The sequence below is a fragment of the Cebidichthys violaceus genome, unplaced genomic scaffold (assembly GCF_023349555.1).
Source record: "Cebidichthys violaceus isolate CVI_PGR_0920_01 unplaced genomic scaffold, fCebVio1.0.p SCAF_16, whole genome shotgun sequence".
Lineage (NCBI taxonomy): Eukaryota > Metazoa > Chordata > Actinopteri > Perciformes > Stichaeidae > Cebidichthys > Cebidichthys violaceus.
Window position 1 is genome coordinate 15,247,527 of NW_027176329.1, and position 20,730 is coordinate 15,268,256.

General features: G+C 41.3%; 2 protein-coding genes across 3 annotated transcripts; one reads left to right on the plus strand and one right to left on the minus strand.

Moving 5' to 3' along the window:
- Positions 1-2,965: 2,965 nt before the first annotated feature.
- On the minus strand, positions 2,966-12,004 carry LOC137872945 (epsin-2-like). 2 transcript variants are annotated; one of them, XM_068711482.1, is made up of 10 exons: positions 11,919-12,004; positions 11,162-11,302; positions 10,950-11,023; positions 10,188-10,343; positions 9,214-9,342; positions 8,791-8,911; positions 8,494-8,669; positions 6,694-8,110; positions 5,993-6,139; positions 2,966-5,567 (listed from the first exon to the last, which is right to left on the minus strand). In XM_068711482.1, exons 3-10 carry the CDS (start codon positions 11,016-11,018, stop codon positions 5,317-5,319), a joined length of 2,466 nt encoding a protein of 821 aa, XP_068567583.1. In that variant the 5' UTR covers positions 11,019-11,023; positions 11,162-11,302; positions 11,919-12,004; the 3' UTR covers positions 2,966-5,316. The 2 variants fall into 2 exon arrangements, with proteins under 2 accessions (XP_068567583.1, XP_068567584.1); XM_068711483.1 differs by having other exon boundaries at positions 5,508-5,610.
- Positions 12,005-12,269: 265 nt separating this feature from the next.
- Positions 12,270-18,898, plus strand: necap1 (NECAP endocytosis associated 1). The gene is made up of 8 exons (XM_068711488.1): positions 12,270-12,540; positions 13,444-13,544; positions 14,118-14,222; positions 14,367-14,448; positions 14,766-14,874; positions 15,307-15,454; positions 15,654-15,747; positions 16,275-18,898. The coding sequence occupies exons 1-8, from the start codon at positions 12,446-12,448 to the stop codon at positions 16,327-16,329; spliced, it is 789 nt and encodes a 262-aa protein (XP_068567589.1). The 5' UTR covers positions 12,270-12,445; the 3' UTR covers positions 16,330-18,898.
- Positions 18,899-20,730: the final 1,832 nt, after the last annotated feature.

Genomic DNA, 20,730 nt, shown 5'->3' on the forward strand with positions numbered 1-20,730 from the left:
CTGTGTTCATCATCTTATTTTAGCGAGTTAGCATGCTAACATTACTCATTTGCAAAAAACTCAATGTACAGCTGAGGCTGACGGGACTGTCATTAGTTTTGCAGGTATCTGAAGTCCAGCCAAAGTATTGGATAAGATGTTGAACTGATGAGGGCGCTAGAGGAAAAAAGTCTGAGGATCAACAACGTCTGTAGGATTCATCCTCTTGGAACCCTAAATGTCCGTGCAAAGTTTCATTCAAATCTATCCAACTGTTTAAGATACGATATAAAATACGTCAGTAAATTCCCCTCTCGCTAATTTTGAAGTTTTTACATGTCTTAAAAAAAGTGGTTGTTAAGAGACAAAACATCATCACGCCAACTAGTTAGCTTAGGGGTGATGACGTGAAGTCATGTGACCTTATAGCCCAACGCTTGCTTTTTACTTCTGACGATTGTATTCACAAATCATAAAAGTGTTCTTCAGTTGTGAAGATTATCCTGCTGAACAAAACGTGTGAGTATCATGAACATTTATATTAGTTTATTTTCTGCAATAATCCAAAATCCAAATGAAAAATCCCATTGGCCTACAAAAATGTCATCCCTGCAGCACTCTATACAAATATACCAGCACAAGTTGAAGTGCTAGTTCATCATTTTTTTTGGCGTCTTATTAAGTTGCTGTAAAATAATTGGTGCTGAATTATGTAGAGTGATATTGTAGAGTCAGACATGTTTATTATCATTACTCTATATTTGAATCATTGTCTGTGTGAGAGCTGCTGCAGCTCAGACAACATTCGGCTGGTAATAGAGAGGTTGTGGGTTAAAGTCTTGTGTGCGTCCTTTAATATATGAATCTGACTGGGTAAGAGTGGAGATGGGCCTGTGTATTTATAATGTGTGGCTGATTAAGGAAATGGGGAGCAGGTGAGCATGTGGGCGGGGAAGGTCAGGTGATCGGAATTTTGACAAATTAGATGTTCAAATCACTCAAAACTGTTGGTGAGCAACGGTGTGCTGGTGTTTAGACCAGCAGGAAAATACAGTTTTCTCTCTGTAAATGAGCACCTTTCAGTGTGTGCATTATGTAATCCGACTTACTTCTGTAAAAGACAAAACGGCAACACAAGAACTCAACTGACCATTGTGTCCTAATGTAGCACATGCTCACTAACTATCAAAATCCCCAATCTCCCCCCATTTCTGTTTTTAGACACTAAGCTCTCTCTGCATCAATGGGGAGGCTCAGAGCCAATCCTACGCTTCCTTCTCTTCTCATCAAATTGTGTAATGGCTGACTCCACTCCCCTTACTCTCCCAAATTACTCAGGAGATGCAATGAGTTCATGAATGAATAATACAGAGTTTAGTTGGAGATCTTCTCCAGACATGTTTTAAGAAATACAAAAATCAAGAGCAGATTATGTGGACCCCTGAGCACAGACATGCGAACTGCCCAACCTCCTCTACTTATTGTTTGGTCTTTTTAATGGAGTTTTATTCTCTTTGTAGTCTTTTTGTGACTCTTTGTTGTATATGTCTTCTTAGTAATTTTGTGTCATATTGTGATTGTTTTCCTTCTTTTTAAAGTCATTGTGAGTCTCTGTTATTGTTTTGTCTCTCTTCTAATTCTTTGTATTTGTTTTAATAAGTGGTTTTGTTGTAATTTTGAGTGTATTTGCTATTGTTTTGCTCGTTTTCATAGTCATTGCGAGTCTATTTGTAGTTGTTTTGGTCTCTTTGTAGTTTTCTTGTGTGTCTCTGTGGTCGTTTAATGTGTCTTTGTAGTCAATTTGTTGTTGTTTTGCCCCTTTTCATAGTTGTTGTCAGTCTATTATTGTCTCGTTTTAGTTGTTTTGTGTCTCTTTGTAGTCTTTTGATTGTTTTATTAGTTATTTTATATTTTGTTTTGGTCATATTGAGTCTCTTCCTGGTTGGTACGTGTCGTTTTAGTGACATTTTGTCGGTGAAGACCACACTTTGGGCCCCTGTGCTTGTCACCAGTAAGCACATTCAGTAATCCATACGATGGATCATCCACATATGATCAAAGACACAGCTTTTAATTATACTTTGTGTTTCATATGGTTTTTCTGCCAAAAAGCTCAACAAACTTAAACATTCTTAAAAGCACATCTATAGTCCTCTCAATGAAAAATACAGAATCTCTTAATACGTAATTATTTGTTTCATCAGAAGTCTCCTATTCAGTAAAAAGTTAATTCTCAGTTTGTGTGCACAGAGGTTTTATTATGTACTAAATCAATTACTTCAGTCATTTATTTTAAAGCACTTTGTCAGAATGTATTTCCCTTCAGCAATATATTCTATTTTGTAATGTTTAATAATTAAAACATATGTAAATAACAGTGATATCAACTGGTGGTTCATTAAGCGTCTCATACAAGTGACTGCAATATTGTGTCTAAATATGTGTATTTATGGCCCTCTTGTGGTGACAGCCGGTAGGTTTTATGGGTTGTAAGACCCCCAATTGCCTATTGTTTATCCCCAATAAACAATGAGCAATTCAGTTTAAAAATTAACATTTGAGAAAATATGCTGCAGAAAATCTGACATAAGCCACAGTGATGAATAAACACGGTTAGCAGGTCACTTATTGTATCATTTTATTTCTCAAATGTACTGTATACTGTCACGGTTTACAACACAGCTTTAAGTTTAAATACACAGCAAAATAAATTAATTTCATACAAAATTAAATTTGAGAGGAAATAATACAAATAGCATTTTGGGCTAGTTTCTCATCTTTCTCCTGCTATAACTCCTTTCAGTCAAATCTTCCACCAAAGTTCATATTAAAGAGATGTGTTGAAATATGTCCACACACACACACACACACACACACACACACACACACACACACACACACACACACACACACACACACACACACACACACACACACACACACACACACACACACACACACACACACACACACACACACACGTTGGTATGTTCAAATTCAGACTTTATTCAGCCAACACTGCAGCTAAACATAATACAATAACACATCTCTGTTTCAGGAGGTACAGCGGGGACGTGTTCAATTACACAATGAATCCAGAACGATTACAAATCTAAACAGTGAAGAAAGAAGAAAAAAAAAGCCACCATTGGTTACTGAGTTGATTGATAACGCCGTGTTTGAACAGTCGGGATGGAGCCAATCACGTTTTAAATCTTATCAATACAATCCGTCAACCCGTCTCGATGACGACGACAATGTGAAGTGAAAGTTAACCTGAACTTGTCTTTGTTGGAGGCCATCGCTGCATCAATAAATAATCAAGCAATAAATCAATCAATCAATAAATAGATCAATAAATAGTTACTCATGATTGTAACACTCTAATATACAGAATATTTCAAGGTTTATCTGTGATTACTTCCACTATTTACACCAGCACAATATATACTGAACACACACACACACACACACACACACACACACACACACACACACACACACATACTGCATGCATGCAGGTCACATACACACACGCCTTGTACAAACACACACGCATAAATGAAAACCTACAGTGACGTCTTCCCCACATCAGCTCAGTCAATGTTTTACGGGTCAACACTCACATCAACGGTAGTTCTTCAGTATTTACACATAGACACTCACACTTAAGATGCTCTCTGCTTCTCAGACTTGTGCATGGACACAGAAGGATACGGACATTTCACACACGTTTTGCGTGTATTTCTGTTATTATATTATACTATGTTGCATACATTTTAACCATGGCTGTCATTGGATGTGGATGTGTGTAGATCTCAAGTGTTAGCTGAGGAGCTGATGGGTTTAATTAAAGGATTATACAAGTGGTTCTGCATGTTTTAGCCTTACGAGTTGTATAAAACGTTGCTACAGCTCATTTTCCAAAAGTATAGCATACAAGGTTTAAACCGTTACTTTCCAGTCTGCCTGTGATTTCATACCACCCATTATGCCATGATCACATGGTGAATCAGGAGGAGCAGGGACTCTCACAACTAAATACATTTTTATAAATTAGTCTTCTTTCTTGTTTCTTCAAAGACATATTCTGATATCTGAGTTTTAAGAGTTGCTGAAAAATAACATTTTAATCCAAGAAATGGCAGAATTCACAAAATCTACCAATATGAGTTCTCCTGACAGTCCCTGCCTACAAAAAAAAAATTATTTGATTATATTGTGAGGCTAACAAAATATTAAGACGGAAAACTATATTCTTGGGCTATAACTGGAAATATTCCATGTGAAGCTGTCAGAACAGGAATGGATTGTTGTTTTTGCTCACCGTGTCACCCGACCCGTTGCCTGAGAGCAACTGTGGCTGGAAGGGGACTCTCCCCCCGGCCTGTGGAGTGGAACCTCCCAAGTGAGCCCCCCCTGCCTGGCAATTCCCTCCAAAGAAACTGGACTGACCCATTCCTGTTCCCATTAAGAGGGGGTCTGTCAAAGGAATCCCCACCAGAGAGCCAGACTGCACCATTCCCAGTCCTCCAAAGGAGGGGTTAGTGCTCAGTCCCATTTGTGGACTCCCTCCCATAGAAACGGATTGTACCATTCCGGTTCCTGAACATGGGGGAGCCACCTGAGCTGCCTGAAGCGTGTTTAAGCCTGAACGAGAAACTCCCGTGGAATGGGACGGTAGCTGAAATAAGGGAGATTCACTGGAAGGATTAGCAGCTCCAAAAGTGGGAGAAGGTGCACCAAAGGAGGGAGCGAGGGTGGAACCAAACGGACTGCAGTACGGGGTTGATGTTTCGGGAAGGGAGAGCCCTGCAACAGCCCCTGATCTGACCACGGGGACAGATGTCATGCCCCTGGCTTTGAAAGCGCCTGGGAAATTAGGGAGGAGTAACAGGAGGATGGAGGGATGAGGGGAGGGAGGGAGTTTGAAGTATTCCAGCAAAGAGAAAATGCACCAGAGCAGAGAGAGAGAGGGGTGAGAAGAGTTAAATATCTGCTGGTTAATATACACTAGTTTCTATACTAAACTTCAATAGGTCACTAATGCCCACACACACAACATCTATACACTATACAGCAAGAATACATGGAAGGGGTGAATAGGCAAAACACATGATCACAGTAAGCTTTTCCATACAAACCTATTGATAAATATATATTTTTCTCTCTCTCTCTCTCTCTCTCTCTCTCTCTCTCTCTCTCTCTCTCTCTCTCTCTCCCTCTCCCTCTCCCTCTCTGGACTTCAGCTAAACAGCAGTGGAATACAGCGAATTACAGATTGTTAGTATCTCAGTGATTTTCCAGTCTTTGAAGTTGATCATGCATCCATTTGAATCAAGCGCACCACAAATGATCCCACACGAGAAGCCTTTTGTCAAAAATGGGGTCCGTCACCCAGAGTGAAGCACTTTCCCCGTCCTTACCGATGGCTTGTGTCTGGGCGACGAGTGTGTTGGCGAGGGGGCGCTGTTTGGGTTTGGGATTAGAAGAAAATAGATCGTCCAAGTCAACGAGCGACGCGGCCGCAGAGCCCAGAAAGGAAGCAGTCTTTCTATACGCCTTCTCCTCCTGCGCCGTTCGCTTCCCTGCAATACAATAAAGGTCCAATTCTACTCTAAAAGGTGTTTTCTTTTGGGATACAGGTCAGGGAGGAAGAGAGAGCAAAGCGGAAGAGAAGTTTAATTGATTATGATTGTTAGCTGCTGCTGCTTACCGATGGGAAGATGAGGGTGAAATGGAGAAAATGGAAGAAAACGTTGACATAAAATCGGATTCAGGCACACAGATAGTTAGGTTGTTAGAGTCACCGTTCTAAGCCGAGCACTAAGCCAGCTGGCATGGTCTTCTAAAAACAAGCATACATTTTTACAAACTATGCAGAGGAAAGATTTTGTTGATTTAATCTGAGCGGTGCACGTTATTGCTGAGTACCAAGCAGACAGTGAGGTTTTATGAATAATGGATGGATCACAGAAATAAGCCTTTGGACAGAGTGTGAAGTGCGATTTACCTGTCTCATTGCTAGATGCGTTGCTCGGCGCACCCCAAGGATCACCTTTTTTAGATGCTCCGTCCCCAAAGGGGTCACTAGACGGGGAGGAGTCTAAGGGTGGAGCAGGTGAACCCCAAGCATCATCTGTGCTGACTGGAGCAGCAGCTTAACAGGGAAATAGAGCAGAAAGGTTCAAACAGGACTCATATACAAACAGGTTGTATATAAGTGGCGATCGTAACACCCGTCTCTGGAGGGTCTCCTTGTTCTTTCCCCAACTGTTCACTAACTCCTGGTTGATGACTTTGAGCCCCTTCTCAGTCGTTACGACTGGTTTTGATGTTTACAGATAGCTGACATGTCTGCTTACGTTCTCTCTTCCAATCTCTTACTCGGGGTCCTTAACAATTAACCAATAAAGTGTTAACCACAGCTGTTGCAAGTGATGCTTGATGGTTTGTGGCGGGTATTGACTCATTGTGCCCCCAAGACTCTTGCTAGAAATTCTAGCAGCCCAACCAGGTAATAAAGTCCCACTGGGATGATTCTGGTGGCACAGGGGTTAGATCTCGCACAATATATGACCACTTGTTATCACATGATCGAAGTTCTGATGACACCCGAGAAAGTTCTATTTCTTAAAGAGGGCAATGGGATATGGATGTAAGCTCTTGAAAGTTAACCCCGAGTTTAGGAGCATCTATTCGTTAGTTTCTTACCTGGAGCTCCCCATGGGTCATTGTCCAGTTTGGATGAATCTCCAAATGCATCAGAATTATCAACAGGTGAGAAGGTGCCTGTCCCATCCCCCCAGGGATCTCCGCCCTTTGTTTCCTCTTGAGCAGACGGCGCCCCCCAGGGATCTGACCCGTCAGTGGGCGGAGAGCTAGCAGGGGCTCCCCACGCATTTGCACTGCCTTGAGGCGGGCTCACTGGAGGGGCATTGAAGGGATCGGAGGTGTCATCTTTTGGTGGACTGGATGGCACTGTGAATGGGTCCTCTTTAGGGCGTGTTGTTGGTGCAGCAAAGGGGTCTTCTTTTGTGGGTTTGGATGATGCGGAAAAAGGATCCTCTTTAGGTGGTGTTGTTGCAGCAGCAGCAGCAAAGGGGTCCTCTTTAGGGCGTGTTGTTGGTGCAGCAAAGGGGTCCTCTTTTGTAGGTTTGGATGGTGCAGAGAAAGGATCCTCTTTGGGTAGTGTTGTTGCAGCAGAGAAAGGATCCTCTTTGGGTGGTGTTGTTGCAGCAGTGAAGGGGTCTTCTTTAGGGGGTGTTGATGCTGATGCAGTAAAGGGATCATCTTTTGGGGTACCGAATGGATCATCTTTGGGGGCATTGAATGGATCATCTTTCGGGGCGTTGAATGGATCATCTTTCGGGGCGTTGAATGGATCATCTTTCGGGGCATTGAATGGATCATCTTTGGGGGTGTTGAATGGATCATCTTTCGGGGCGTTGAATGGATCATTTTTCGGGGCGTTGAATGGATCATCTTTGGGGGCATTGAATGGATCAGCTTTTGGGGCATTGAATGGATCATTTTTCGGGGCGTTGAATGGATCATCTTTCGGGGTGTTGAATGGATCATCTTTTGGGGCATTGAATGGATCATCTTTCGGGGTGTTGAATGGATCATCTTTCGGGGCATTGAATGGATCATTGTTAGACGAATTGAAAGGATCTGGTTTATCTTTTCGAGTAGAAAATGGATCTTCCTTGTCTTTGGGCGCATTGAAGGGGTCTGAACCATCTTTTGGCGTGTTGAACGGGTCATCTTTTGATGCAGTAAATGGATCGGGTTCATCTTTTGGAGCTGCAAAAGGATCTTCTCCATTCTTTGGCGCAGCAAATGAATCTTCATCAGTTTTTGGCGCTGAAAATGGATCCTCATCAGCTTTAGTTGGAGCCCCCCAAGGATCACCGCTGGCGGGTGTATCAGTTGTGTCAGGCTTTGAGGGTGCGCCCCAAGGACCTGTGGCTTCTTTAGGTTCTTTCGGGGCTCCCCATGCGTCTGGTTTCTCCTTCTCCTCCTCCTCCTCCTTCTCCTCCTCTGCTTTCTCCCCTCCCCAAGCACCTCCTTTATCGTCATTTCCTTTTCCTGCATCCTCCCATTTTAGCTCGTCTTCACTCAACTTGGCCTAGGATATTACAATTAGAGAGGTAAACACAAACACTTACAAATGGCTTCATTAGTGGTGTTACTAAACTTGTCCTATTGACACATGAGATCTACTTGTTTGTTTAAGCCGCGTAATCGATTGCAATTGGTATTGTGAACCGGTCTGTAGTCTCATTTCAAACGATCCATTCTTTGACTGGAATTTTGCCTTCAAAAACTGGCATGGTGCATGGGACATTGGGTTTGTTGAGACTTTAAAAACATGTTGATATAACTATGGTTATTTTTGAGGATATGGTTTGCAGTGTTCCTGTACTCGACTGCATTACATTGCAGTGGTGTAGTGTTTGTGCTTTTGTGTCCACTTGCCGTAAATGAGCTTTGTACTTGCTTTACACTTACCCTTCTCTCCCCTTCTTTCTTCTCAGCTTCCTGCTTTAGACGCTCCTCTTTGCGGGCAGCGAAGGAAGCGGTCAAGTCGGCCACTGACGGTATGTTGTCTAAGGATGGAAGCCCTGCGGCACCGTCAACGTAGCATGGCTTGTAGTTGGGATCCTTGATGGCGTCAGCAGATGAGGCTTGTTAAGAGGAATGGGAAAGAGATTTTAATGAGAGACACAGACACATTAAGTGAATTATACTAGAACGGTTTAAACAATTGTCATTCAGCCAATGATAGTTTAGGGCAGAGGGGCTCACCAGCAGAATTTTTTGAAGTCTTCTCTCTGGTCTTGACGGCAAAGTCTCTCTCCTCCTTTAGTTTATCATCGTCCTCCATAAGAACAAGGACAACTTTGGCCTTCTCCCTCACATTTCCACCCTGGGACAGAAATGCTTAAATTAGACTTTGATTGACAGCTCACTGGACCAATACCCTATCTAAGCCTAAAAAAACAAACACCACATATTACAAGTTTTGCAAGCCTGAAAGTGTCAAGCATTGTCTTCTGGAAAAGTTTTAAATCAAGGGATTCTTACAAATGTGTGAGACACCACATTTTCTTTAGTTATGAACTTGGCCTGGAGGTTAAAATGGGTATGCTGATTTGGATATTATAGTGCCAATAATGGTCAATCTTAACGTACAGCATTCAACCTTTAAATGGATACCAAAAGTATCACCTGATCCTTGCCATCCTTTTCTATAAAGCGATACTCTGTGAGGGCTTTGACGATGTAGATGTTGTCTTTCATTTTCAGAAGCACACGATCGTCTCCGGTCTTTAACAAGTACTCCAGCAGTGTCAGGGACTGGTATGGGAGAAAAAAAAAGCATGACAATGAGCTCATTTTTTATGTGAAACAAAGATGTATATGACTGAAACAAAAATAAACTGTCAATCTGTACAGTTTAACAGCTTTTTTTTAAACATATAATTGTGGAATTTATAAGACAAAACCATAAGAAGAAAAAAAAAATCTGTGTAAAATCAGATATGTGGTGCAGTTTACACCGTTTCTAAAGACCAGATTAATAAATCATGTCATCGAACACAGAGTGCTTTCACTAAATGGCAATACATTTCATTAGAGCTACAACAGTTAAAAACTGCTACGCTTGTAAATATTGCAATATTACTCTAAATGTATAGGTCCCTCTACTGCTGAATACCTAGTGAACAAATATGATGTGATCAAAACATTCATCTAACATTTAAGTCTAAATCAAAAGGAGTCAGTGTATAAAACGCTAGGTAATAAGAAAAGATCATGACTTTGTAATGTAATATGGTTTGTCTTCGGTATGTTGTGAATGCATCTATATAAAAAATGCACTTTTTCAAATCTAGACAATATCTTAGGAAACATATATTCTAAATATTGACTGAGCCCCTATTCTCAAGCTTCAGATAGCTTATCAGGGTATCCCATCTAACATATTTCCATTATGTCTTATGATTGTTCTTATATGCTGTATTTTAACGGTGTTTTTTTTAATTAATTTTTGTCTGAGACCAGAGAAATATTGATCATGTTTCAAAAGAAGCGCGACAGATGAATCTTTGGGTGACGTTATCTGCCTTTAATTAATTGTCATCGTAACATCCACAATAATGCCTGTTTTGAGTGGTATTTGAACAGTCTAGTTCTGATACCTTGTGGATGTGTCTCCAGTTCTTGTCGTCTTTCAGGCGCTTCCAGAGCATCGTCATGATCTCGTTGCAGGCCACCACGTTGTAGGTCAGATCGGAGAGGTCAGCCATCTGAGAGCTGGACGGGCCCCACGGGTCATTGGACGTCGCCTCTCTCACCTGCAGAAGAAGCAAAGCCAGAAACGTCAGGAAATAGATAGATGCCAGATTGTGACAAAAAGGCACTGTAGAAATCGGGATTACAATGTAGCAAGTCATCCTTGATATCACCTCAATTATCTATGCTAATAAAAATGATAAGAAATCTGTTCTGGCAGGTTATTCCGGATCATGTTTCATCAGATCAGCATAATAACAAGAAGGACTTCCCCAGATTTCCCTGATTCCTAAAACCTGAAGGTTAGGATATAAGAGAATAGCTCACTGTGATTTAAGAGAACTATAAATAAATTACTGCTGTAGAATTTTAAATGTATGGCTTGTTTTATTGATCTTGCACCAATAACTTTCAACTCAACTGACCCTTTGGTGGGCGCATCCTTTCAAATCCGTTTTTTTTTTTGTGTTCCAGGCCACAGACGTGTATTTAAACGCCACATATAGTGATTTTAAATCTTGTAGGTGTGCTAGTTGCCTACAGATTTAAGGTGCATTTCATCCCCAATGAGAATGCATTTTATCTCCTGCTAGAGGGCACATTTAGCTGACATAGTGGGGGTATTGGGGTTCACTCAGTTCTTCACCAGCTTCATTAGTTTCTTTTACCTTGACCTCAGCCTCTGAGTAGTTCTGGACCAGGTTCTTCAACTGTCGGCGGAGCATAGAGGACGTCATGGTGTCTAAGGAGGGGGGAGGAGGGATCTGATTCAGAGAAAACTTGTGAACAATGTTGCATGCTTACACAGGAAAGGTCCACACACACACACACACACATATACACATGCTCACACATACAAATACCACATAAACCACTCTACCTTTTATAAAGCCTGTTCCGTCAAAGAGGTATATTTTTAATGTTGCTTCAGTGCTGGCTCAGTGAGTGAACATCCTGCTGCTCTATCTTCTCTCTGACTGCATTGACTTGTCTCAGGATGTTCAGAAACCAGATCCTACAGCTGCAGAGAGGAACCAGTCAACATTTAAAAAAAAAAAAAAAAAGAGCTGAGGCATTGAGTTGGCAGTGAGTGACAAGCTTGCAATTATGAATGCATGACTGAAAAAGCTAGCCCTAAAGGTGTGCCTACATCTACTGCACGTGACAGCTCGTGGTAGTTTGTCACAATCACTGCGACAAAAACACAGATCCTCACCTAGGTTAGCCGTCTGGCTAAGCTACAAGCTAGTTAGCTGCCAGCCTCCTGTGGCTGGTGTGAGAAAATAACAGCTAAAAAACCTCCTGCATAGAGATTAGTATTATTACTATAACACCTTGGATGATCGGCTTGATCCCCAATCAACTGTAAGTCGACGTGCTTGCAAGTAACGTATCTGTGAGGATTGTTTTCAGGACCTCGGAGAGCGACTGAAGACGACCAGCAGCCGTAAATACGGTCGTACGTAGTTATCGAGCCAGCTGGAGCATAAGCTTTAAATATCACAACTTTTAGCCATCAAATTAAAGGGTTGTTGCAGAAGCAGTCGCTGTTGTTATCGTTGAATTAGAACCCAAACTCGCAGCACGCTATTTCGTGTGTCAAATATGCGTATTTGCATTACAAATAAAGGACTAACCCTGAGCAGATCTCCTCGATGAATCCTGGACACGACGACGATTTCCGCTTCCGCAGTTTTCAGCACCACCTGCTAGTCCACGCCCCCTCACGATGTGTGTTTTTTTAATTTTATTATTATTGTTTCTATTCGCAATTAAATATATATTTATGTCCGCCAGTTTTGCGTCTTTTATAATGCAACTGAAAAATAAATTAGCAGAAAATTATTTTGTTTTCCTATAAAATTAAATTTGAAGGAATGTCACGAGAGTATCAGTATTAATAACATTTCTGATGCATTTTGGATTATGCTTCAACTGACGGCGTTCTGATGGTTAGGACGCAGACCACACACACACAGACACACACACACACACACACACACACACACACACACACACACACACACACACACACAGAGAGATACACACACACACACACACACACACACACACACACCCACACCCACAAAACCCCCCCTCTCAGAAAAGAAGAGAATAAATGAGTCACAACCACTACTCCCACATCAATAACAGTTGAATCAAGATGGCGGCCGAGGGCGAGTACGAGTCGATCCTGTGCGTAAAACCCGATGTCAACGTTTATCGCATCCCGCCGCGAGCGTCAAATCGCGCATACAGGTAAAGAAATAACCGTCGGGTCGTTAACGGCGCTTTATAATATGGTTTAAACGGTGTTTGGTGTCGCTCGGTGTGGGCATTTCACTTTCACTGGGAACCAGAGCATGCTTACAAATCACGAATAGGGAGGGAGGGGAGGGGGGGGGTTGGAAGAGTGGAGATAAAAAATTTCCAGTTTAAAATGTTTTTTTTTGCGGTTTGAATCGCTGGTTGTCTGTGTGTCGCTTTGTTGTTCAGAGCGGTTGCGCTGTCAGAGATGTGACGGGGCCGTTTGTCATCGTGCCAGGACAGTCCCACTCCTGTGTCACAGCGCGGGTGTCCTCTTTACACACTGACACCATTGAATTGAGACAAAAAAACAACATTTTCAGGGTTTTCTGTGTGGCTAGTTTTTGATTGAGATTGTCATTATAGATTCAAACTTTTATGTCTACCCTGTGATGCGCATTTTAACTGTCTGGGTAGACATGCATGGAGAGATTACAGCCTTTAAACAATCATAAAATAAACATATGGATCCATATGTGCACCAGCAACCTTATATGATGGAGACGGACTACAGTATGAGAGTGTGGGAATTAGAAAGAGAGGTTAACCACTTTTTATATTCATATACCAAAGCCTATAAATAACTAGATATGTATGTTCAAATTTAGCTTGATGTTATTTATTCCAAGGAAATTCTGAAGGCACACAAGATGATTAAAGGGATAAGAGAGGTTAAGAAAAACAACTTTGTTCAAGTTTTCTTACGTACTTTCACCTCTTCTTCATGTCTCAAAAGGACCCTAAAGCAAGTAGACATTTTCTTAGTGAAACAGTTAGTTGTATAGTTAATATAATGTCTCAATAATAATGCCATTTATTGTTAATATACCCCACAAACATCTTGTTTGTCTACAGGGCAGCTGACTGGAAGCTGGATACTCCAGACTGGTCTGGTCGAATGAGGATCACAGCCAAGGGCCAAGTGGCGTACGTCAAACTGGAGGACAAGGTCTCAGGTGGGACTACATTGTGTGTTATACTTTAAAATGTAATTAATTGACACAACCTCTGGTTCTGCCGAGTGAAACCAGTGAGGAAGTGTCTTAAAACTTGCATTCTCTCTAGTGTCCATCAGGGGGGCGACTCCTCTGGTTGTATAGAAGTCTATGAGAAAATGACTCTACTTCTCTCTTGATTTATTCCCTCAGTAAACATGAGTTTATGGTCTCAATCTCTAGTTTCAAGTCTTCTTCAGTACAGCACGATGTTCCATTTAGAGTCAAACGGACCATAAAGCAGGGAATGCTTTAGGGCGGGGCTTACTGTGATTGACAGGTCTCTACCAGAGCCATGTACTGCGTCTCTACGTCACTCCTTCACATTCCAAATATGGTCACTTCTGTTCATTAGTTGCAAAAAACAACAACAACATGGCGAAGGCAAAATCGCATAAGTCGAGGCTTCAACACGTCAGTCCACAAACCAATGCGTGACCTCACGATTACTACATTTACTTCTTATATACAGTCCGTGGTCCTGAGACATTGTTCTCTATTTCATCTCTTGTCATTTCCCCTCGTGTCCTGCAGGGGAGCTGTTTGCCCAGGCGCCCATTAAGGAGTATCCCGGCACTGCCATGGAGACGGTCAGCGACTCCAGCCGATACTTCGTTCTGCGGATACAGGATGACAACGGTGAGGACGTGCATGTTATGAAAAAATGACCACCAAGCCGGCCATGTTTGAAGTCCCCCTTTTTTTTTTTTTTAAAGATGTAGATTTGAAGAACTTTAAAAGTCGTCTGTCGTTCATGTCGGTTACATCATCTCTCGTCCGCAGGTCGCAGCGCTTTTATAGGAGTCGGCTTCGGCGACCGTGGGGACGCTTTTGATTTCAACGTGTCTCTGCAGGACCACTTCAAGTAAGCAGCGACTCACGTCTTCTCCTAGAGATGAAAGTAGTGGGATTACTCTCACGCTTTTTAAACTTTGGGGTTTGGTTGGAACCATGTACATTCACAGCAATGACTGATAATTAGACTTACAGTCTTATATTTCCTACTGTCCCGAAACCCTCTGCAGCATAAGCAGTCCACTCCCAAACGAGACGCTTGTCTTTGAGATGTACACCTCTTCACTTGGGGAAAGCTGAATGCTGTGGTTTTTCCTGGAAACTGCTGAGATGTGTTGTTTATTTGTGTATCTGTGCTGATGGTTTTGTTTGTGTGCGCCTCTGCAGATGGGTGAAACAGGAGCATGAATTCAGTAAAAGTGCCCAGCTCGGGGATTCGGGACCTAAACTGGATTTGGGCTTCAAAGAGGGACAGACCATCACACTCAACATAGGGGTAAGAGCCTCAAAACGTCCAGCTGTTACTACAGTTTCAAAACATTTTGTATAAAACTTTGGAAAGTGGAGAAAGTAACAGTCTTTTAGTCGGTGGTTTAATAGTTAAATTAGTCTGAAAGTAGTCAAAATAAATCAGAAATGACACATTCATTTTTATAAATAACTTTATGCTGCCTGTAAAACAAAAACTGGAGCTCCGGTGTAACTCGAGATGAAAAGCTTTGAGGACCAACTGTTATTCACAAATCCGTCAAATTATAATTTCTATTTCGGTGGCAACTTAACATCACATGGCTCTTAAAAATCAATGGGATAAAACACAAGGAAATGGTGTAAAAAGTGTTAAATGTCATACTGAGTAAAAAAGTTAAACATTCCTAAACTTCTTGAACATCTGAGAGACATACTTTTTCTTTGTCTCGGCCTCTAGCAAGGTAAAAAGAGGGATAAACCCCGCCCACAAAGCTCAAGTGGGTTTGGACTCCTCCCACCACCACCTGGAGGCAAGATAGCCCCGCCTCCTCTGTCAGGCTCATCCAATCACAACATAGTCCCCCAGACGGGGGACATGGAAACAGGTAGGTTAGCATCTTTTCAGTGAGAGGAGGTAGGAAGATCTCTGTGCAGCTTTGACCGACAGCACTGACCTGTTTTCTTAATCACTGTGGTAATTAGTTGCTTGTTAAATGAGCTTCAGGCGGCAGAAAAATGAAGTGAAATGTGTGTCAGCTGCTTTTTTTTTTTTTTAATGAGTGTGTCTCCCTGTATCTCTGTCAGGCTGCCTGTTGGAGCTGGACAGTAGTAACTCGAACACAGTGGTTCAGTCAAACCCTAGTTCAGATCTTTGGGGAGACTTCTCCGCTCCTGCAAGGTAATTTTTTTGTAATGTACACTGCGTGCCAAAAGTATGTGACAGCCACCGTTTTGTTGTATTTGGCGGCACCTGTGGTGATGAGTGGTAATTGCAGGTGTGTTTTTTTTTTTTTACTTCTTAATATTGCAAATGCAAGAGCTTTTGTCAGAAAGCCATAGGTGATAAATAGTGACTCACCAGACGTTTATTTAAATTAAAATATTACTTTAACAGAACTTTAATGCAATTGTTAAAAAAACGAATGGGGAAGATGTGACTCATGTTGAGTTTCTAAGCAGTAGAATGTATGCCATATAATGTAAATATTGTTTACATACATTTTATGCATTTTACACATTATACAAATTTGAGTTTAAAAAGGCATGTTTTTAGTTCATTTTGTTTATGGTTCAGTATTTTTTATTTTTTTTTTGTTATAGAAAGAAAGGTCATGACATAACACTGGTATTGTCCTATTATAATAAGCGATTCAAATATTATCTGAATACATAAAAAGAAAACCTAACGTTTGTTTGTGTCTCCAGCTCCGTTCCTCCACCGTCACCACCGCAGAACGCCGGACACTGGATCCAGTTTTGAGTCGCCGGCTGTCGCGTCGGTTGTGACCTCCATCTCACCCGCATCTGTGTCCGTAGCTTCCTGTGCATCACACTGAGAGTAACACACACACACACACACACACACACACACACACACACACACACACACACACACACACACACACACACACACACACACACACACACACAGATCCCAAAGCGTGAAACTCCACAGAGCTGTAGAAACAATATTTCATCCAGAAAGAATCCTGGGTTTCTTTCAAATGGGAAATGACGCATTAATCAGTTTTAAAGCCATTACTTGATATAAGCCATTTCCACCCATAAAATATATTCAAGGGCTATGTGACGTCCTGAGTAGCAGGTTTGTTCCTCTTCAATGTGACTGCATCGCCTCCCCAGTAGATGCCGCTCTGTTCAGAGCTTTATGTTTTTGTTTTTTTTCTAACTGCAACGGCTCCCCCTGCAGGAACTGCAGAGTGCTGCATCTCGAGGAAAAAAAGTGTAACCGGCTGTGACTAATGTGCAAAGCTCAGCGGAAGTGAAAGGCTACTTTAACTGTAAGACAGTTTCTTTATTGGCGCTTAAATCTGATTTATGGACATCAGACTTATTATTTGTAATGAATCATAACTTCCCTGCATCATTTTGAAATGACAGCAGCAGTTTGTCTAACCTCTTTTAATATAAAGCATAAAGAAAGAACAGTTTGAGGCACTTAAAACATTTGCGAGATTTAACACTTATAAAATAGTATTTTTGGACTGAATGGGGGATTAAATGACTCCCTTCTTCACATGGTGAGTGGTGGAGTATGGCCTTGTCCACACGTCTCAAAATGACTATAAAATGAATGATGATGCAAGGGGATTCAAAGATGCAACTTCAAATTGTTTAGATTAGCTGTGCATTATGGGATATGAAATTGATTTCAAATGAATGCAGACGCACCTACATCACGCCTTCTATCAGTATTTGTCGCCACAGGAACCAGAAATGATCCATTGCACAGTATTGTTTTTAAGTTATGTTCATAGAAATGTCTGCTGTATTAAATTTATTGTTTACAATGTGAAATCATATTTGTTTACTACTGGGTGGCACATTTTGTTGTAACACTGACATCAGTTGCCAAATCCAGACAAGTGTTCATCATTAATGTCAATTATTTGCATTTTTACATACTTTCACTGCATTTTTTTTACAAAGAAGAATAAGATAAGAATTAAACATTATGCCCAGTTTAGCGATGGGTGCTCGTCTGCTGGCAGTTAATTAAAAACGACTTAAATACCAATCAATTTTCTTTCATTCTAATAAACGTGCCCATTTAAAAAAAATCCAGTTAGATATAATAAATGAGGTGAAACGGAGCAGGAATGTCTACTAGAACTAGAATGACTAGTCCTCACAAATTCATATTGAGCCGGTCCTCACGGCTCGTATGTGATAGACGTGGAGATGCGTTACAGCTCCACTTTTTGCATTAAATATGTAATTTTGTCCACCAGATTAAATTTTTTTCTGTTAAAGAGAAAACAGAGGAGCTTTGGAAGTGGAGTGTGATTTTTTTTTTTTTTAAACTGCTTTTTCTTGTTTGTGAAATGACCATGAAGCTTTTTTTTTTTTTTTTTTAATGGCAAAATGTTTCGGGAGCCTTCAGCACTAAATATTGAATGTTTCATGGAAGTAAGGACGGATCTGGATGAACGGTTCAGCAGTTTAACAAGTAAATACTGTTCAACACCAACCAGTCTGAAACAGCAGATTTAGACAATCTGAGGGAAATATTTGGAATTTAAAGGAGTAGTTTGACATTTTGGGAAACTTTTTTTTTTTTTGCTGAGAAATGGAAGAGATGATCGATATCATTCTTTATGCATTTAATGTGAAACTGGAGCCAGGTAGCGTAGCTTAGCTTAGCTTAGCATAAAGACTGTAAATGGGGGGGGAAACTGCTAACCTGGCTCTGTCCTAAAGGAACAAAAAAACCTCTCACGAATGAACATGTTTGAGGTTTTCCTTGAATATGTTTTAATACTGAGTGAGTTTCTCACGAAGTGAATGGACCAACCTGATGTGGCTTATTTCACTGACTGTAAAATGAAATTTAAAAAAAGAAAGCTCTTCTACTGAAACCATGTGCACTGTTTGAACACAGCGGTCTCAGGACTGGAGGGCGGGAAAAAGGAAATGATTGTGTTTCTTCATCTGATGATGAATGTCTTAATGGCAGCAAATGATTTGTTAGTAGTTGTGCAGAAAAGGCTTTACAGGACTTTGACATGTGAAATGTTACAAGCGTTTCTCGACTGTGAATTCATTTAGTTTGCTTACATTTGTTTTTTTTTTTTTAAGGGTTGCTGTGATCAGATCACAGGAGCTTTATGAAGTGGCGTTAAGATAATAGGGCTGATGGATGGTGACATGTGTGTTGTGTTTACATTGCTCGTATCGCTGGCTGAAATGTTTAAAAAGAAATGTCTCCCATTTCTCACTCATTCCACTCCGGCTGTAAAATCACTGGACTAACACTTTTGATTTATGACCGATTTAATGAGAAAGAGGCAATAAATCCTTTCAAAGGACGTGTGATGTGTGATTTCTTATTATTAGTATTATTATTATTAATGGATCAGTTATTCTCTCAGACTGTTTATGAGAAATGCTATTTCCTTCAGGTATCATCAGAATTATTTCTCTTCTTTGTAACAATCCTGTAGCATCGTACCAAAACTCTAGTTTGGTAAACCTTTTAAAGTCTTAGTCATTGAGACGTTAAGACAGCAGAATTATTACCGTCATTAGGAACGATGGCCAAAACTACGAAAAAGTATATTCATCATATCACCTAGCAAGTAACAATTCAGTGAGATTTAGGGGCTTGAATATCTAATTTCAATGTCTCCTTTCATCTTAAATACCTAATTATTGCATTTTATTTCAATTTCTTTTTAATAAAAAGAGCAGCAGATACAGAAATGCTTTTTTTGTAATCTGTGGCCATACCAATAAACAACTCTAATGTCAAATATTAAACTGTTTAGAAGTGTTGAATTTGATAGAAAATGTATTCTCTCTGGCACACAAGTCTTTTCTTGTCTAAAAACACAGATTTTCTTTTAGTTTAACTTGTTGAAAACTACACATTTGCTATTATTTGGCTCACGACTCCTTATATTTCTCTATATGAGGACAATCAAACAAGTTTGGCCACTCCTGAAGTGGCGGAAAGCAGTTCTCTCACTTTTCTCAGCTGAGATCAAACGTGATGTGAAACTTTTAGAGTTTTTCTTTGTTTTATTACACAAAGGCTTTAAAAAACTGTCCCTGGCTATTGGGAGATCACCATTATTCCCCCTGTGAGAAGCTAGTAATGTGAGAAACCGAGAGAGTCGCGGTGAGAAATATTGCGTAATGTCAGGGGCATGAGCTCATTGAGTAGTAGCTTTTAGCTCTGCTGACGGACGGAAAGAGAGAGCGACAGACAGCTGGACGGACGGACGGACACACTGAAGGGGCGACACCAGGAAACCGGCGACCTCATCGGGAACTCGATTCGTCTTCCTCTCATTTTCTCGTCACCTCCCTTCAACTCTGAGGGCCATTTTAGTGTGACGGCGACCGTCTGACCTCAGGTCTGCAGGGCTCGAGCTTACGTGTTAAAGTGCCTCGGTCCCCTTCTGATCCGGGTCCATTCCTCCTCTGTAACACACACCCGGCGGCACATCCCTCCAGAACACCGTGTCAGTTAGATGGATTCGTTTGGATCCTCGTCGCAGACATTCAGGACTTTTAATACACTCGATGTCCCCGCTGAAGATTCTGTTTACCCTTTTTCAGAGAACTTATCCCATTTACCGCCATCAGTGTGATGTCAAGGTTCAGCGATACTCAAGAATAACATGGAGTTTTTCATCATTCAGTCTGTCTAGTCTAGGTAAGGGACGGACGGACAGACAGAAGCACGGCCAAAACACTCCCAAAGACTTTGGGCTAATCTTAGCAGAGCATCACTTTCAAAGCTACGTACATCAGCACTTCATAAAATAAATAGACAAGTACATTTTTCCTATTTGGCTCAAGGTTGTGATGTGGAGAATTTGGAGCAGGTGCCCAGAGATCGCAGTCAGAACACAGCCTGTATCCGTTGCAGGAGATCCGTTTGCATCCTTCAGAACCAAAGACGAGATACCGGTCTCCGTTCACGTGCCGCTCTGAAAGCTACGACGACCCCTTTCAAGTCAGGTGTTAAACATTAAGGATGAGCTGCCTTTTAGCCGCACTAAAAGGCAGCTTTATGGTCGCAGCGCTTTTGGGACGTCAACGTCAAAACGCTCTACATGCACCTCTAGCTGCAGTTTTGGACGTGTCAGGGGCGGCATTTTAGTTTCCCCTCGCATAGTGTCTTTTCAAAATA

Excerpts from the sequence above, each read along its gene's own strand:
- LOC137872945 (XM_068711482.1), bottom strand. The coding sequence starts at position 11,018 with ATGACGTCCTCTATGCTCCGCCGACAGTTGAAGAACCTGGTCCAGAAC. Across the intron at positions 8,111-8,493 it reads AGAAAGAAGGGGAGAGAAGG|GCCAAGTTGAGTGAAGACGA; the intron begins GTAAGTGTAAAG and ends GTAATATCCTAG. Across the intron at positions 6,140-6,693 it reads TGACCCATGGGGAGCTCCAG|CTGCTGCTCCAGTCAGCACA; the intron begins GTAAGAAACTAA and ends TTCCCTGTTAAG.
- necap1 (XM_068711488.1), top strand. The coding sequence starts at position 12,446 with ATGGCGGCCGAGGGCGAGTACGAGTCGATCCTGTGCGTAAAACCCGAT. Across the intron at positions 14,223-14,366 it reads GCGGATACAGGATGACAACG|GTCGCAGCGCTTTTATAGGA; the intron begins GTGAGGACGTGC and ends TCTCGTCCGCAG. Across the intron at positions 14,449-14,765 it reads TCTCTGCAGGACCACTTCAA|ATGGGTGAAACAGGAGCATG; the intron begins GTAAGCAGCGAC and ends GCGCCTCTGCAG.